The 19,176-nt window shown below is 51.4% G+C and overlaps 1 protein-coding gene across 4 annotated transcripts in view; it reads right to left on the bottom strand.

The window, feature by feature from the left end:
* The window catches only part of CRACDL (CRACD like), a 124,237-nt gene that overhangs the window by 15,463 nt on the left and 89,598 nt on the right, over nt 1–19,176 (bottom strand). For all 4 annotated transcript variants that reach the window (XR_016395338.1, XM_022599196.3, XM_089922669.1 and 1 more), the window contains 2 exons: nt 13,351–13,578; nt 7,962–9,534 (listed from right to left, as the gene is read on the bottom strand). Coding sequence is in view for 3 of the 4 variants with exons in the window: in XM_022599196.3 (XP_022454904.2) it covers nt 7,962–9,534; nt 13,351–13,578 (1,801 nt within the window). In the remaining variant the exon portion in view is untranslated. The remainder of the gene's footprint in view (nt 1–7,961; nt 9,535–13,350; nt 13,579–19,176) is intronic.

The raw sequence follows: 19,176 nt of genomic DNA, 5'->3' as shown, positions 1-19,176 counted from the left end.
AGGACCCCTGTGTACACTCAGGGCGGTGGCGGTGGTCCGTGGCTCCCACAGTATTCTGCACACGTTCTCTCTGGGGTCTCACATCTACACAGCGGTGCCTGCAGCAGAACCGGGACAGGAGAGTCCATGCCCGCTCGCTGGTCCCCGCTGCCCAGAGGAGGTTTCAGTACCTCCTTAGGGAAGTATGACTTGTACCATGTGAGACTGTATCACAGTTGGCAGTGAAAATGCTCTTGCTGCCCCGTGAGTTACTACTAACCTCATTTTACAAAGGAGGAAGTTAAGACACAGAGGTTGAGAAACTCATTGGCTCTGAATCCCACAGCCCCTGAGGGGTGCACCTCAGAGTCAAGCCTCCAAACACAGGCTCTTCAATCTCCCCACCCAGCACCTGCCTGGCTTGCTTCCCAGCCTTGTCCCAGCACTTGGTCACACACACGCACACGCGCACACACACACACACACACACACACACACACACACACACACACACACACACGGCTGAGGGCCACCCACTGCAGGCCAGGAGCCCCGCCCCTCCCCCAGGCACAGACACTGCAGAGGATCAAAGCCCCTGATGTTCTCAGGGACCAGGTGGCAGGGGTGGGGCTGGAGATATCAGAGGGAGGGAAGGAGTGGGAGATGGACTTGGGAAGGCAGAAATGTTGATTTTGGCCAGAACCTAAGAAGCCTTAAATGCCTCACGCAGGACTTTGAATTTTATTCTAAATATAATGGGAAGGCATCCGGACGTTTTAAAGAGGAAAGCTCCGCGGTTAGACCCATGACTTGGGAAGAGAGGGTGAGGAGAGAGTTGCGGGAGGAGGTGCTGCAGGTGTCAGGTTAAAGGTTGCTGAGGGCTGGCCTGGGTGCAGGTGGATAAAGACATGCCACATTAGGATGACCAGGACTTGCTGACCAAGGTGTAAAACATGACTGACATTCTTCATCCATCAGATTGAAAAAAAAAGAAATTAAAAATAGACTGATAACGCCTAGTGCTGATGAGGGGGCGGAGAAATAGTCTCTGCTCTGCTCTTAGAAGTGTAAACTGGTACAACCTTTACGGAGGGTCATTTGAAGTTGTGTATTAAATTAAAACTTCACAAGCTCTGTGAGCCAGAAAACCCACTTTTAAGAATCTAGCCTAGATATGGACTTCCCTGGCCGTCCAGTGGTTGGGATTCCACACTTTCACTGCCAACAGCCGGGGTACAATCCCTGGTCGGGGAACTAAGATCCCATAAGCCGCAGAGCGCAGTCAAAAAAGAAAAAAAAGAAGAAGACAAAAAAGAATCTGGCCTGGAGAAACAACTGTGTGAATACACACAGCTAAAACGAACAAGGAGGGTGACTGCACCACTGTTAGCAAAAGGAAAAAACCTCAAAACAATTGGAACTCCCTTCAGTAGGGGAATGGCTAAATAAAATATGGTACATGTACTCTGTAGCCCTTAAAAAGAATGAGGACAAGTGGCTCATTCTGATCAGAAAAGATGCCCAGTCTTTATTGTGGACTGAAAATTTCTAATTGCAAGCCAACATGCGTTTTTGTGATTTTTAAAAAAGGATTGCTGTGCCTATATATCAACATTGATGTAGCTATGACTGCAACGGCCATGGGAAAAGAACTGGGATGAATCTGTTAGTGTGGTTCCTTGTGTGTGTGTGTGTGTGTGTGTGTGTGAGATTAGAGAGGTTCAGAGGTGGGTGAAAAGGAGGCTACTACCTATTTTTTGTGCCATTTAAAAGATTATTTTAAAATTTACATACAGTGAAATGCATCTTTTCTGTCGTACTATGAGTCGTACTATGAGTTCTATGACTTTGAACACATGCTTAGATTCTTCCAACAACCATCACAAATGGGTTGCAGAACAATGTCAACACCCCACAAAATTCCCTGGTACTACCCCTTTGTAGTCAGACCCCACCTCTACTCCCAAACCCTGACACCTGCTGATCTGCTCTGTCTCTGTATTGTTGCCTCTTTCAGACATCATACAAATGGAATAATACACTTGATACTCTTTTGAGACTGGCTACTTTCACTTAGCATATGCATTTAAGATCCATCCGTTATCGTGTGTGTCAACAGTTCATTCCTTTTTACTGCTGACTCATATTCCATTGTGTGGGTTGTTTATCCACTGGCCAGTTGAGGGATATTTGGGTCGTGTCTGGTTTTTGGTGATTATGAATAACGCTGCTATAAACATTTGTGTTCAGGCTTTTGGTTAACCTAAGTTTTCCTTTATCTAGGATAAATACCTAGAAGTGGGATTGGTGGGCTATAAGGTAAGTGTACTTTTAATTTTGTAAGAAGCTGCCAATTTCCAAAGTGACTGTACCAGGGACTCCCCTGGTGGTCCAGTGGCTGAGACTCCACGCTCCCCATGCACGGGGCCCGTGTTTGATCCCCGGTCAGGGAACTAGATCCCACATGCCTGCCGCAACTAAGAGTCCACATGCCCCAACTCAGGAGCCTGCTGGCCGCAATAAGACCTGGCACAGCCAAATAAATAAATAAATAATAATAGAAACAAAAACAAAGTGACTGCACTGTTGTGCATTTCCACTAGCAATGAGCGAGAATCCCAGTTGCCCTGCAAGCCGCTGGGCACACGGTATTGTCAGCATTTTTAATTTCAGCCATTCTAACATGGCTAAAATGAGATACTAATGTGATAGTATCTCATTATGGGTTTTTATTGGTGTTTCTCTAAGGGTTAATGATGGTGAATATCTTTCATGTGCTTACCTGCCATCTGTATATTCTCTCTGGTGAAATAACTATTCATATCTTTTGCCCATTTTCTAATGTAGTTTTTGGTTTTGTACTGCTGAGTTCTGAGAATACTTTATATATTTTAGGTACCAGTCCTTCACTGGGTATATGGTTTGCAGATATTTTCTCATAACGCATAGCTTGTCTGTTCATCCTCTTAATGGGGTCTTTGGCAGAGCAAAAGTTTTAAACTCTTAAGTCCAATTCATCAATTTTTCCTTTCATGGATTATGCTTTGATGTCAAGTCTAAGAACTCTTTGCCTGGTCCTATGCTCCAAAAATTTTTTCCCTAAGTTCCTACAAGTTTTATAGTTTCATTTTACCTTTTAAAAAAATATATTTATTTATTTGGGTGCACCAGGTCTTAGCTGCAGCAATGTGGGATCTAGTTCCCTGACCAGGGATTGAACCCGGGCCCCCTGCATTGGGAGCACAGAGTCTTAGCCACTGGACCACCAGGAAAGTCCCCTCATTTTACTTGTACGTCAGTGAATCCTTTGAGTTAATTTCTGTATATGATGTGAGACTTTGGTCAAAGTTCACGTTTTTGCATATGGATGTTCACATGCTCCACAACCATTTGTTGAAAAGGTGAAGTAAAACCAAACGATATGGCCACATTTTTTACAAGGGTGCAAAAGTAATTTGCCTGAGCTCCATGGATCTGTAAATTTGTTTTTCCAAAATGTAGGAAGTTTTCAGTCATTATTTCTTCAGGTATTTTTTTCTATTCAAATCTATTTCTCCTCTTCTCTTGGACTCCTATGACATGAATGTTAGACTTTTTAATATTGTTGCTCGGGCCCCCAAGGCTTTTTTAAAAATCTTTTTTTCTCTTTGTGTTCAGGATGTTTTCTATCGATCTATCTTTAAGTTCACTGACCCTTTCTTCTATCATCTCCATTCTCCTAGTGAACTCTTCCAGTGAATTTTTAATTTCTGTTATATTTTCCTGTTCTAAAATTTCTCTTTGGCTTTTAAAAATAGCTTCTGTTTGTCTACAGAGTATCTTCCCATTTGTTTCAAGAGTGCTCACCCTTACATCTTGGAACCGTGGTATAACAGTTGCTTTAACATCTTTTTCTAATAATTCCAACCTTTGGATCATCTCAGGGTTGATGCTTGTTGATTGCCCCTTTCTTTGAGAATTCTTTTGGTTTTCATGGTACTCTGTAGGTTGAATAATTTTGGTTTGTATCCTAGACATTTTGAGTATTATGTTGAGACTTGGTCCTGTTAAAATTCTCAAAGGTTCTTCTGTGCTGATCTGCGGGTGCATCTCAGGGCCAAGCCCAGGATTTCATACCTGTATGTGAAGGACCCTTCTCAGGTGTTTCCCTTCTGTGGTTTTTCACACCCCAAGATTCTCTGGCTAGAAAGCCGGGATTCAGCCTCTGCGTTGCTCTGCACTCTTATGACCGGGACCACCTGAGGGGCAGAGTGGCGAGGGAAGGGAACCTGCAGGACCACCAGCACAACTGTTGAGGGGGTGTGGCTTCACTACGGGCTCTGCTAGCCGAGGAGAGTGATCGCACTGGGAGGCAAGCGAGGATGAGCGGATGTACACGGTCTGAGGAGCACTGGAAAGGCGGGGAAATGGAGGCCCAGGGTGTGGACCACACTTGCCAGGAAGGGACCATGAGGGTATGGATAAGGCTAAAAAGAAAGGCAGGTGTGAACAAAGTGCTTTTCTTTAAGAATAAAAGACCTGTATATATATATATATATATATATATATATATATATATATATATATATATATACACACACACACACAAAAAAAAAACAACCAACACAAAATCCCACCAAACTCCTTGTATTCTACTCAAATGAACTTGAATACGCTGAAATAACTTTGTCGTTAGAGACGGTGACAGTCTTTTCGAGCTCATTTCCTCCAGAAAATCTCCCTGCCATCCAAAGAAAGATGAGCATCTACCTACAGTCGCCACCACCTGCCTCCCCGGGCCCCTAAGCTCGCGGACAGCAAGGCTGGCGTTCTCTTCCTGACCACCTTTTAGGGCCAGCACAGTGCAGTGTGCATGGCAGGAGTACATGAATGTTTGTTGGAAGAACGAATATGCATGCATGAGTGAGGACTGGCTCCAGGACCTGGCGTGCCACTGGCACCAGCCTGGTCTGGAGGGAACGAGCATGGACTAGAGGCAGAGGCTGGTGATCAAATGAGGCCCCTGGTGAGAACAGTGCTTCGTCTAGCTACTCTCCAAAATATCCAACAAATGTCTACCACTACATAGAAAATAAAATACACACACACACACACACACACACACACACACACAGGAGACTAGAAGGAAGGCCAACAGGGATAACATCCAGAGAGTGGACCTACGGACGACTACTTTTTTCTATACGTTTTGTGTATTTCACCATTTTTCCTGTTCCAATTCTACTTCTGTGCACGGGAAGCTGCTTCCAGACTGGTGATTTAGACTCGGGCGGATTGGCCCAACAGGAGGATGGGGACTGTCTGCACACATGAACAGGGCTGATAACCCAGGGCCATTCGCCTCCTATGGCAAGTGAGCAGACTGACTGGCCTCCTTTGCATCAACGAGCACAAACATACTGGGCTCACAGCGACCACCCCAAGGTGCCCTGTGAGGCTCAGCCCGGTCAGCAAGCTGGGCTCCTCTGTTTATTGCCAACAACCATCTTATCCTCCCCGAATCCCACACCCCCGGGGTTTTTCCGTCTTCAGGGAAGGAAGACAGGGTGTAGGGGACAGGTGGGGGAAGAAGCAGGAGTGCTGGGACAAAGTAGACGGAGTCCCGGAGATGGAACTGTGCCCACCTGGGACACCTCCATAACCCAACTTTATGGTGTGCACCCCTGGAAGGGGGGCAGGGGAGACGGCAGCCCATCTGGGAGCTCTGGGTAAAAGCGCCTGCCACCACAAGATAATAAACAGCAATAATTAGGCCTTCCTGGAAAACTGGGTAATACTATTATTACAACGTTTTATTATCTGTATGTTTTACATGAATTTAATTGCCTTCAGCTGCTCTAATTTGGGAGCCATGAGGGCGAGAGCAGAAATAATAACGAACTGAACCACAAGCAGACCCAGGGTCTGGGGAAGGGGTGGAGGCTGCTTCACTGATGGGCTCTGGGAGCCTGGGGCTCTGAGATTCTGCTCTGCCCTGCAGGAGACAGCCCTCAGATCCCACAGTCCCAGGGGGCACCAGACAGCAGCCCCAGCCTGCCTGGCTCTCGTCCCTCAAATACCATCCACCCTGGGAGGGTCGGTTCCCAAGAGAATGTAAGAATTATCTCCTCTCTTTGCATCGAAATGAAAATCACTACCCTTGCCCCCTAAAGCAACCTAGATTCTTCCACTCCAGAATTCATCTGAGTCAGTTACTTCTGTGGCTTAGGGAGTGCTAAGTCGGACAACACAACTCTCTTATATTTAAGCAAAGCCATTAATAAATATTATATTGTACTTTACAAATCAAAAGAAAAAACAGAAGCTCTCTAACTACAGACCATTCCAGCCAGCTGACAGTGAACAAAGCCTGACTCTCACAGCTTAAGCTGAGGAAGTTATAAATTATCAACGTGTCAAGCTTCGCCCTCTGAAGCTTCTTTTCCAGATCTGACCGTGAAGCTGAGTATCCTGTCTTTAAGTTCTGTTCATTCAGCAAGAGAGACATCTTCAATTCTAGCCCACGAAGGCGGCTGGTGCTGACGTCAGGGTTTTATCTACACCCTCCTCCGCCCTGGCTATTTCAATGGCGTTTTGAATCACTCTGTAACAGCTTCAATAACCTGGAAATTTGCAGAGTGGACAATCAGCTACAGCTTGAACCTCCCCCAAAGTTCCCTCACTGATGACCCTAATGTAGCAGCAGCAGCAACAGCAAATCGCAGCAGAGCCAAGGGGCCTGGATCAGGGAGGCTGCACGTGTAGGCTCTTCTGGGGGCGTTTTCCCGAAACCTCTCCCTGGAATCGCCTGCATCTTTGGGTATCACCTTAAGAATTTAGAGCCCTTTATACACTGCACTTTTACTAACTTCCTAGGAAGAAGACACAAAAGACTAGAACGTCTTTAAACCTGTCTTTGTGTGTGTGCTTCGTCCTCCTTTTAGGGTGTGGGGTCCCTGAGAGAACTGGGTTCTACTTCCTCTCTGTTCCACAATGCAGTGATTAAACAGAGTCCTGAACTTAGAGCAGCCACTTAAAATATCCTGAAAGGTGTGTTGTTTTATAAAATCTGCCATGGAAAATTTCTCCTTAGTGCTCCCATCACACCCACACACACACCCACACACCCACACCCCCCCCCCACACACACACACATGACTTGCATGTCTAATTCCATTTTGGTACACTGACTTCCATCAATAAAAGAAACCAGCAACGAGAGATTCTTTAGCTCCACTGAAAATACCTGTTTCCAACAGATTCCATCTGAAACACTATATAGAGTGACAAATGTCACAGACAGAGAAAGGTCATCTATTTTGTCTCTGCTCATTTTAAAAGACAGTTGCTTTACAAGATTCTTACATTCTGTCCCAATCTTAACACCATCTCCCTTTCTGGACAGTTCAAGCCCACCTGATGAAGAACTCAGATTTTACAAAGACTCAGGACTCCAATAGAGGGGACTCTTCCTGTGTGAGGCTGGGCCCTGTGAGCCTGATTATTATTAAACAGGATGAAATTCTTCCTTTGGGGGAAAGGTCGGAACGATGCTAAGTGACAGTGGAGCCAGATGCTTCATTTATAACCAAGAACCAGGTGAGGCCCCAGGAGGGCCTCCACCCATGAGAGCACACATTGCCCAGGAGGGATACCCCTTCTGGAGGAAAAAGCATCTGAGTGATCCACTGAGAGGCCCCCCTCCTCTTGGAAGACGCTGCAAAACGAGTTTCCACATTTTCCTGACTTCTCAGAACTTACACAAAACCTTGATATTTGTTTCCCTTCCCCAGTCTCTATTCCTAACTCTAGATCAAACATGTTGGTGGTACCAACAGGAAGTTTGACTTTTCCTCCAGTGCCCCGGCAAGGTTTTTACCCAATGCATTTATATATCAATACCTTGCCGGACGTCCAGCAAGACATTCCAACTGACCTGATTTCCCCACGGCCCTGACCCTTCGCGAACACCCTCCCCAGGCTGCGCCACGCGGGCCTCTTACCAGCTGCCCTGTGGGGCGACTTCCTCTCTGCCGCCTGGCTCTCCTTCCTGGGGTCGGCGGACGGCCCTACCTTCTCGGGGTCCCGGGGGCTGGCGTCGAGGGGCGCGGGCAGCTGGGGGAGGGTGAGGGTCTGCAGTAGCGGCTTCCTGGGCAGGGGCGGCTTGGAGCTGAGCTGCTCGGTGGACCGGGTCTTCGCCTTCCCGGGCTCGTTGGGAGACCTGGCGCCTCGGGTGGCGGGGCCCGTCCCGGGCGGACCCTTGTCGTTCCTGGAGAGCAAGGTCAGCCCTCCTTTCTCCAGCCTGACCTCCGCGCTGTACCTCTTGATTCCCCTCCCCTCCGGGCAGGGCGCTTCTCTGTGTTTGAAAGACAGAGACGTGGAGCGGAGCTTGACCGGAAAGGGGCTTCCGTCCCCGCCCGCGGGCCTCTCCCTGGCGGCTGGGCCGGGGTCCGCGGTGGCCGCGTCTGGAGAGCCGCGCTCGGCCGGGGCGGGCGGCTTCCGAGGGCCGGGCTTCGGGCCCTGGGGCTCGGCGGGCGCCGGGAGGTCCTCGAGGGCGGCCTCACTCTTCCAGGCCGGACCGCTCCTGAGAAGCGGCAGCCGGACGTGGGGGCCTCGGGGCTCCAGCAGGCGGCCCCCCGCGCGCGGCCACTCGCGGCCCGACGACACCGAGAACTTTTTGGCGGCCCGCGCCTCGCGGCCTCCCCGCTCCATCTTGCGCTCCGGCGCCGCCGCCTCCGTGGGGGATCCCTCCCGCTCGGCCCTGGGGGGCTCCGGGGGCGCCGCCTCCTGGTCCAGGGATCGGGGTGCGGGCGCCTCTGCAGGCGACTCCGAGGCAGGCGGTGAGGGGGCCGCGCCGAGGCTCGCGTTCGCTGTCGCAGCCGAGGCCTTGTGCTTCAAGCAGCTCTTGGGGGCCGGCGGGCTAGGGGCCGGGGCTGCTGGCCCTGCGCCCTCGGGACCCGGAGCGTCCAGGGTCAGTCGCACCTCCTTCGGACCGGTGTGGTCTGGCCCGTCGGAACCAGAGGGCGTCTCCCAGGTGGCTATGGGTCCGGGCTCGGGAGGGGTCGTGTCCCCCTCGGGGATGCAGGGAGATAATCGACCCTCGACGTTTCCCGAAGCACAAACCACCTCGTCTGCTGTGTCCCCGCCGGGGGGACACCGGGTTTCCAGGGACAGCTCCTCCCTTGGGTTTTCGCTGTCGGGATTAGGGTGAGGGTGCGGGGAGCCTTCTGGGCAAGACGGGGACTCCGAGCGGGGGTGTGGGCTCGACACGGGCTCTGTGACCTCCATGACCTCCGGCGTGGCCAAACGGCTGGAGGGGTTCTCCCCCGGGGGGTTCTCATCCTCGGTGCTAGCGGTGAGCGCCGGGCAGTGCTGCAGGCGCGCCCGCCGCGCACGGGGCCCCACAGGTGGCAGCATGGTCGCCTGCCCCCGAGGCTCAGCGCCTCTGTCCTGTCCCCCCTCCTGCTGCCCAGAACTGGGCTTCTCCTCCGTGCTGACTTTGGGTAGCGGCTTCTCGTCGTATTCCTCCTCCTCTGGGGTACACGTCAGATCGCTCAGGGATTCGGACTGCGCTCTCTAAGAGGAATAAAATGGACAAAAGACAGCATCATCAGGACGAATATTAGGAAGCCTATGGCCTCCCCATCTTGTTCAAGGTTTTATTAGGTTTAAGGGAAGCAGAATGTCTCTAAAGCTGGCACTCAAGTGGACATTCACACACAGCTGTCTTTTCTTAATCCTCCCTTGCTGGTCTGTTTGGAATCTTGCCTCCCCAGTTCAGCTTTCAGCAGAACTGCAGCCGCTATGCCCCTAAAATAAACGTTGCCTGAGGCTCTCGAGGCCAAGCTAGAAACCAGTGGACACTGCTCTACAGAGTGAAGCAAAGGGAAGGGGACCAGCATCGGCAGGGTCTGCCATGCTCTGTGCTCGACATGGTTACCTCACTAACTCCCTGATTGGCTCCAGTGAAGAGAGGATTATTATTTCCTGCTTGCACCTGGAGAACTGGGACCTCAGAGAGGTCCCTGCCTTGGCCAAGGCTGAGCTAATAAGTGGCCCAGGGGCAAAGCTGTTGCCCTCTCTGACCCCCTGTGCTGCCTCAGAGCCAGTGTCCCCTGCCAATTCCTTCTCTCTGCAGGGATGCACCCTCATAGCAAAGGCAGAGGCTGCTTTGCCTAAAACATGATTCCTATCATCCCACCACGGTCAACAGCAAACCATAGCTGACAGGATAACGCCCAAACTTTTCAGCTAAATTTGAAGACTTATATTCTGCCGTTTTATTTTATTTTTTTTGTCTTTTTGACATTTTTATTTTATGCTGGAGTATAGTTGATTTACCATGTTGTGTGAGTTTCAGGCGTACAGCAAAGTGATTTAGTTATACATATATTCTTTTTCAGATTCTCAGGTGGGGGAGGGATAAATTAGGAGGCTGGGATTAACATATACACACCACTATCCATAAAATAGACATATCTATTCTGACATTTTAAATGGTCTCTCCCACTCCCTGCTCAGGTCAAGCCAAGCCCCTGCCATTTTATGTGCCAGACTCTGGGCCTGAGTGACTGGCCGGCTGCCCTCCAGCCCACACCTCCAGGGCTCCACTAGCACCCCCAGAGCTATCTCTGATCCCACTCCTATAGGAGGCTTTGCCTGGCTTGGCAGTAAGTCACGGCCTCGTGCTATTTTTCTTCCGAAAGGTCTCTGGAGTCTAGATTTGGTCCACTTCCTCCCCACCATCCACAAAGTCAGTTCTTGCTCTCTTAGGAAGGAAAGGAGATCAAGGTGGTCATGATTCATTCACAAGCAAATGTGAAAATGACCGAAAGGCTGAGGGCACCGAGGCTGGTGTTTTTGAAAAGTTCCTGATTTCAGACCTGTCTTTAGACTTTAGAGAGTCACCCAGGCTTCTGCACAAGGGCAGTGCCCTCCTTCCTTCTTTTTAGCAAACACCCAGGGAAGCGTTTGCAATAGGTTATTGTTGTTGTTGTTATTTTAACATTCTCCAGTTGATCTGCTTGCTAACACAACATAACTGGGATGTTTGTGACGACACCTAAGCTAGCTTTGCCAAGATGCGCAACCCTATTCCTCTGGATTCCAAAAGGGGAAGATGTGAAATCCCCAGAAGAATTTTCAAAAGCTGCAGGTTCCTAAGGTGTGACTGGTCTTTTGTTACTACAGGAAATCCTTGATGTGGAAACCCCTTTAGGATGGTGGCTCATGTTTTCAAACTACTGGAACCCACATTAGGTCAACATAAAGCTGAGGAGCAGGCCAGGCTTGAGCACATCCAGCTTGAGCCACTGGCAGCTCCGAGGGGTTATGGTGGGAGGCCAGGCAGAAGGAAGGCTGGCTTGGAGCGTGCGCTCCAGAGGGTGCCCCCCCCGCCCCCGATGCTGAGCAGAGGCTTTGCAGGGAACAAAGCGGCGCCTACCCGAGCCTGGGCTCTCTGGCCAGGACAGGAAGGATGCGGATACCCGCTCCACCTCCACCACCCACACCTTGCCTCCTGCTCTGGGCCCTCAGAGCAGCTTCACCCCCTGGAACCCTCCCGAGGAACTGGAAGCAGGGGACCCACTGCTCAGCCCGCACCCAGATGGAGACTCTAGCATGGCTCCCTGCTCATCTACTTCCTCTCGCCAGAAAGAAAGTGTCTCTGGGCAGCATGCACATCATCTATGGGCAGAGGATGGGCACGATGGGCAGTGCCGGTGTGGAGAGGAAGCATCTGTTTCTGACACCTGGGACTTGTTGGCAGCTCTGCCAGCCAGGCGACCTCGGGCTAGTCATCTAATCACGCTGCTCCCAACAGAACAGAGTTAATAATATTCCCTCTCCTGGCACTGCCTGGGCTGGGATGAGGACCAGCTGGGGTGGTGAGATGTCAGTATAAACATTTACGGGCGTTCCACTTCTACTGCGCCAGAGCCACGCACAGGGCACGGTTCTGAGCAGCAGGGTAACAAACATGCTGAGACAACCAAAAACTATGCTGGCCTTTTGTGCGTTCCTCTTCCCCAACCCCTGCTTTGGCGGGGGCAGACGGATCCAGCCAAATGCAGCCCTGAATATGTTTTTCAAACTTGTAATAAATATCACAATCTTGACAGCCAAGGTTTTTTGTTTGCTCGTTTTCCTGTGCAAGATGGGATTTTTGGTCTATGAGCATCTCCTTCTCAGCCCCGTCATTCTCTGTGGCCAGGCGGACCCCACAGCCCGCTTCTCAGCTCCTCTGGGGATGAGGCATTGCAGGCACCACTGGGCAGCGGAGAAGGTGACAACCCTACATGGACCTCGAGCCCCTGGTCCCGTGAAGCCAAAGCACTGCACGAGCGAGTTCTCAGCTCCCAGAGGGACGAGCTGATGACTGCCTGGGCAGCATGCCAAAGAGGGGTCTGTCCTTACAGGGGCACCACCCCTGTGCTGCTAAGTAGGTCCTCGCCCCAGGCAATGTCCATTCTAGCTGTTCAGCTTCTCCCTTGGTCATTCACGCGTTTGTTCATCCATTCACGCATTCAACTAACGTCCACGAAATGTCAGCTCTGTGACTAGTGTCGCCCCAGGGCTAGAAGTACAGTCTGCTCACGGACAACTGGCAATAAACAAGTGAGCACCTCCATTTACAAAGGTCATGTCCGTGTATAGCCAGTGCTGTGGAGGAAGTGCCCATGGTGATGGGCAGGTGGGCTGCTTTCCACAGGACGTTCCTGGTGAGCCCCTTTGGGGATGGCCTCGGAACCCATCCCCCAAGGGCTGAGCAGGAGACACAGCCGGTCCCAAGGCCTGGGGTGGGAGGCAGCTTGGTGAGGGAGGCAGCTTGGTGAGTGCCAGAAGCAGAAGGGAGGCCACAGCGTGCTGAGTGAGAATGGAAGGAGGTGGGCAGGGCCCAGCTGTGCCAGGTCTGCAGTGTGGACATCACACTGAAGACAGTGGGAAGGTAGGGGACCCAAGGCGCAGAGCAGGTTCTTGGTAAGCGTTGCAGAATGAAGACCGAATGAATGAGTGCTTAGGAAGGGAGGGGCATATCTGAGTTAGCTTGAAACCGTGAGCACCCCCAGCTCCTGCGGCATGGTCATGGTCCCACAGCCCTCGCGGGGGCGGGGCGGGGGGGACCAGGGGCTCGAGGTCCATGTAGGGTTGTCACCTTCTCCACTGCCCAGTGGTGCCTGCAATGAATGCCTCATCCCCAGAGGAGCTGAGAAGCGGGCTGTGGGGTCCGCCTGGCCAGAGAATGACAGGGCTGAGAAAGAGATGCTCGTAGACCAACGTCCCCTCCCTCCTTCCCTCAAGACAAGATGGTGGGGTGTTGATAAGGTACTCTGGACCAGCTCGGCACTTCGGGGGGGAGGGGGGGACCCGCCCACCCTGCCCCTGCCCGGTTACCGAGGACAGACGCCGCATTTTGCTGCACCGCTGGTTGCGGGGTTTGACCAGGAGCTTGTGCTTGGCCGCAGAGTTGTCCAGGCAGGAGGAGAATTCTGGGGGATAATCGAAATCAGCCACGGGTGCCACGCTGCCGTCCGAGGTCCTGGGGGAGACGGAGGTGTCGCTCACTTGCCTGGAGAAGAGCTGGTCAGGAGACTGTGGCCGGGACGAGGAAACCACACAGACCTTCAGGGCACAAGGAACACACAGGCCAGGCCGTCAGCTTCCCCGAGGAAACAGTACAGCCGGCACATCAAGCTCCCCTTTCACCGGGCTCATCTCTGGGCTGGGGGTTTGAAGTGTCGAGCCAAACCCTGCAGGCCCATCACTCATTTCCAAGAACCTGAGTCCTAGGTGCTCTGTAGCCAGTAACTCTGCCTTCGCCCACCCAGCAGCTGCACAGGTGCTTCAGACAAGTGCTACTTTCTCCCATGACACCGACCAGCCCAACTCCTCCAAGGGCGGAGTCAGGCCTGGCCGTGTCTCTGGAAGCCGTGGGGGGTGGCTCAAGGGTGTGATTTCACAGGCTGGGGCACAGCCCATGCCAAGCCCTGCTCTCAGCATCCCATCATTGCTCACTCTAGGGTTCTGTATCTTCACGCCTTCTCTTGGGACAATCTGGCTGTAAGTCACCCCTGTTAAGTCTCAAATATTTTACTAGTTCATACCTCGGCAGGAAGTAACTGAAAGGCAGCAAAGGGCAAAAGTGTCACCTGGGAGGAAGGGGTTGGGGGGAGTCACATGGAAGAGTGACGGTAACACCGGGTTCTCCTGCAAAGACACTTATCAGCATAAAGTAGCAGACAGGCACCCACCGCGCACCCGGGGGAGCAAGGTGCAGAGGGAGACCTTGGGAGGGGCGGGGCTTTAGTGACAACCCTGCCACCTGCAAACACACACAGCTTTCTGTTCCAGCATGGTGCTCAATATTAGTGTCAAGTTCACATTTTTTCCCAAAGTGTTTTATTTTCCAATTTCTTTTACTAAGCGTCTTAACCACGTTTAAGTGTACAGTTCATTGGTATTAAATACATTCATGTCATTGTGCATCCATCACCACCCACCACCTCCAGAACTTTTCCTCTTGTAAAACTAAAGCTCCATGCCCATTAAACACTAAGTCCCCGATCCCTCTCCCCCAAGCCACGGCACCCACCCTTCTGCTTCCTGTCGCTATGAACTTGACTAAGTACCTCGTATAAGTGGAATCGTACAATACTCGTCCTTTCGTGCCTGGCTCAGTTCACTTAGCGTAATGTCTTTGAGGTTCATCCGTCTTGTAGCCTGTGTCAGAATTTCCTTCCTCTTCAAGGCTGAGTAATATTCCACTGTGGGTATATACCACACTTTGTGTGTCCACTCATCCAGCCCAAGACGCTTGGGCTGCTTTCACGTTTTAACTACTATGTGTAATGCTGCTACGAACGTGGGTGTACAAATATCTCTGGGAGAAATTGCTTTCAGTTCTTTTGGGTCCATACCCAGAAATGAAATCACTAGATCATAAAGTGATTTTATGTTTAATTTTTCAAGGCATACTGATTTCCACAGTGGCTGCACCATTTTACAATCCCACCAACAGGGCACAGGGTACCAACATCTGTCTTCATGTTCTCTCCAACACTTGTTATTTTCTGTTTTCTTTTTTTTCTTTTTAACAGTAGCCGTCGGAATGGGTGTGAGGTGGTGCATTGCTTACATTTTAACCTGAGACCATACTTTTATGCACCCCACGATGATTTAGTAAATGCCCTCCTCAGGAAGGAAGCGGTGACAAGAAGACACAGGAGTGAGGGGCTCCCAGGGGCCCAGGTGCATCTTGCTCAGGGTCTTTCCCACAACCCTGGGCCACACAGGAGCACGTGCCCAGCAACCTCCCCCAACGGAAGAAAGATGCTGTTCGCAAGCGCGCCACTGACGCGGGGACCACCCGCTGCAGAGGAACGCATTTTCCCTGTTAACATAAAGTCCCTTGTATTTTCCAGTGCAAGTACAAAGCTTATTCCTGTCGATGGGGAGAAGACAATCACCAAAATGAGAAGAAAAATGGTTCTAAGTGAACATAATCTCTTTTAGTTCTGTGGTTTTAGCGATTGGGGTTCTTACGGGAATAAAACAAGAAAGATTATTTTGAAAATAAACCACAGGACACCTGGCCACGACTCCCTCTGTGCCTGTGGCTTTGGCTCTCACTGTTGTAGCTGATGACTCAGGAGGCCCCCTGCGATTGGACGGGAGACACCTTCCCCAGAGAGCCCTCCTTATAAGGTCACAGCAGGATGGGTCCATTTCACAATCATACAAAATCGTCATTTTCACCCCTGTCTGGAGGGACAGTGGATATCCACACTTGGTGAGATTTGGGGTTTTGTTTTTCCTACTGCCTGGGACTCAGGAGAGCAGACAAGATGAGCTGCTTTGCAAACGCAATGACTCCACAAATGAGGACAAATTCTCCTTCTGTGACAACGTGGGCCTTGGGTCACCCCTCTATAAACCCAAAGGACAAACATTCCCTGCCTACTCTCCACCTGGCTCCCCCTGCATTTGCACTGCCTGAGCAGGTGGTCCACTCTGACCCTGAGACTGGGGGCCTGGGGAGGAGTGGAATGTCCCTGACACTGGACAAGGGCCTCTGTCCCCAGACAACCCTGCACTGGCCGTCACGGCTGGTCTTCCCTATAGGGAACCAGACTCTCGCTTCTCTCTGAGCTGTCGTCCTGAGAGTCCTTGGGGCCTGGAAACACCAACACCTTCCCGATCGAGGAGAACCAAGTTCCGTCTCTGATCAGTGAAGCAACCACTGATGGGGTGGGGTGGGGTGGGGTCTGGAGGAGGAGGAAAAGCTGACCTGCATTTTTATCTGCGGGCTGGCGGCATCTGGAGCTCACGTTTCCATTGCTTGCTCCCAGCCCCCCAATTTTCCTGGAGTCTGTGCTTCTGGATGATTCTGGAAGTGGATGATTTAAGAGTCTAACAAGTGGCCCTTTGTTGGGGGAAAATATGGCTCAAAGAGCCCTGAGGAAGCAGCCTGGAATTCAGAGGCTTCTGTGGGGTGACCCTGGACACAGGGTCCTGGACACCCTGACAGACAGCTGCTTTACCACGTCTGTCCTCAAAAAGAGAGGCCCTGCCACTGGGGGAGGTCGGGGGAGGGTGGCTCATGGGGAATGGGCCCCAGACACAGGGCAGGGGTGGCGGGCAGGCTGGGGGAAGCAGGGCAGGCACTGACCTCCCTGATCCCATTCAATTGTCTCCCAGGTCCCCCGAGGACACAGACCCAGAGGTGAGGGATCCAGCCCACGGCCTCACCCACAGCAGGAGGCCTCGCCTTCTTTTGCCATCAGAGCTGTACCGTCTCCCCTGTTGTCTTTCCTCGTCACCCAGAGCAAATCAGACCTGCCAGTTTGCCACCTCGACCCCTTGTTTCCTACTTAATGGTCGGAAACCTAGATTAGGACCTCTTAGATGTAATTCTACCTTAAACATCCCTAAAGAGATTTCCTCAGTCGTTACCTCACGTGGTAATGAGATTTAAAAAATAATTCCGTGTATTTCCTGAAAAACTCATCCCGTCAGAAAATGTCACCTTGGCAGTGTCATCAAATACTTGTTAATGAAGACCTTTCTTCGTAATAATCTTAAGTTCTCTGTCAAGCGTATGGGCCTGTGTAAGGCGTCACACAGGAAAAAACCCAGCTGCCTGCAATCCCATCCTTTTGGGGTTTAACGTGCCATCATATCAAATACCATGCGTTACATAAATGCATTTTAAAGGGTGCTTTGTCTCCCCCTCTCGATCGGCCCCCTGTGCCCAGAAAACTATCAAGGCACAAAATATGATCACGGTGTCTTCAAAAACCACGATGATAAAGATGATAGTTTTTAAGTCTTAAAGGCTCAAATTTTGGTTTCCGATGAAGCTAGTGGATTGTTCCTACTACCCAATACTTGATAAACTCTCAGAACATTTTTTTAAGATAACATCACTACCAAAGGAGGGGTGTTGAAAAGGACAAGGTCAGCCCTGCCCAGTATGAGTGGCTCCCAGCCAGCGGACTGCGGAATTTGTGCATCACAGTGCTTTGCGGGTTTGGGAGCTGGGCTCACTCCTTAATCCTTAACAGATTTAGAAGCTACCCGCTCTCCTGTACCGTCTGTCCCAGCTAAACGCAGAGAACCACGACGCCGGGAGGGTCAGAGGACTGTGGGGTGGAATGAGGGTGAGTCAGTCAACAATGGCTCGCCAGACACATCCCCCCAACCACGCAGCCTGAAACACACAAAGTCACATCCACTCCTGAGGCTGTGGCCACTAAGCTGCCAAGATGTGTGTGTCACGTGGTGATGACACCTTAACATGGCCATCAGACTGTCCACTTGCCCCTCCAGTATTTTAAGGTGCTAAGGGGTGCAGGGTGGGCTTGGAGTCCAGGCAATGGGCCAAATCTTCCTCCTTGTCTTCTCTGCTTTCTCCTCGAGATGGGAGAGCAGGTGTGGGTGCCCTACTGCCCTCTGATCTGCTCGCAGAGCAAGCAGGGACAGGTTGACCCTAGGGCAGAATTCCGGAGAGAGGCATTCTCTGGCCTTCTGTGCAGGAGCCCGCACCTGGGCGTGTTCACTCAGCTACACCACAGCTCTTCCTCTGCCTTTATCCGCGGGGCTCTGGGAACCCACAACGGCAAACAAGTCAGGTGAATACTCCTCCTCCTGCCTTTGCAGGGGGGCTTCTGAACGTCCAAGTGGAAGTGACGGCTGAATATGTTTCAGAGCAGCACGGAACCTGCAGGACTTGCCTGAGGATGGCCCTCGACCAGGGCACAGGGACCCTCCAAGGACATACAGGGCAGGGGTGTGGCTATATACGTAATGGGTCGTAACACGGATGACTCCAACTCCATCCACCCCACAGCAAGGCTTGTCTACAAGGGGGAAATGATCAGCTGTTTCATCACTTATGTACTCATGTAACATAAATGATATGAATTTTATCACTGAGCCCACTGTATGGGCTCAAAATGGCAGCACCATGAGCTATGTTGTTTATACTAGGGGTCTCCAACCCCAACCCGGTCGCGGATTGGTACCGGTCCAAGGCCAGTTAGGAACCGGGCCACACAGCAGGAGGCGAGTGGCAGCGGGTGGGCGAGTGAAGCTCCATTTGCTGTTCCCCATCGCGCACACTACCGCTGGAACTATCCCCCGCTTCCCCTATCCCGCCACATCCCCCTCCTCGGCCCCGGTCCGTGGAAAAACTGTCTTCCATGAAACCAGTCCCCGGTGCCAAAAAGGTTGGGGACTGCTGGTATACACACAAAAAAGTTCAATTCTTCCTCCTGGATTCCAAAGGGGGTGGGGGACTTCTGGGATCAGTTCCCCGCCCTGCTGAGGTCAGAGACGCCTCTCCTGCTTGTCAAACTTTCCCTGCTGCCCTGTCTACCAGCGCCACGCCTCACATTTCTACCCCTAAGCTAACAAGTTCTCAGAGTCCCAAACTCAGATGCAGGAGCCTAGACTAAGTCATATATGTTACCACTCCCTTCTCCCTCCAGCCAAATGTCATGATGACAGAAAACAGATTCAAAGCTGTTTTCCTTCTTTTAGATGAGATGCCTGGTCTGGTCATCTGCTCAGGCAGGAAAAACGAGGTATAGGGTTGATTGTATCAGCCCTCTATCCACCATGGAAAATGTTCTCCAAACCATATCTCCTAAAGAGACCTGAATTTCTGCTCAAAGAATGAAAACAAATACAGTCCAAGGCCTGACAGTGGGTTCCAGTGAC

This window comes from Delphinapterus leucas, chromosome 13 (assembly GCF_059928025.1).
Source record: "Delphinapterus leucas isolate spDelLeu-1000000601 "Yukka" chromosome 13, BTC_Dleu_Yukka2, whole genome shotgun sequence".
NCBI lineage: Eukaryota > Metazoa > Chordata > Mammalia > Artiodactyla > Monodontidae > Delphinapterus > Delphinapterus leucas.
This window is presented reverse-complemented; position numbering and strand designations above follow the sequence as displayed.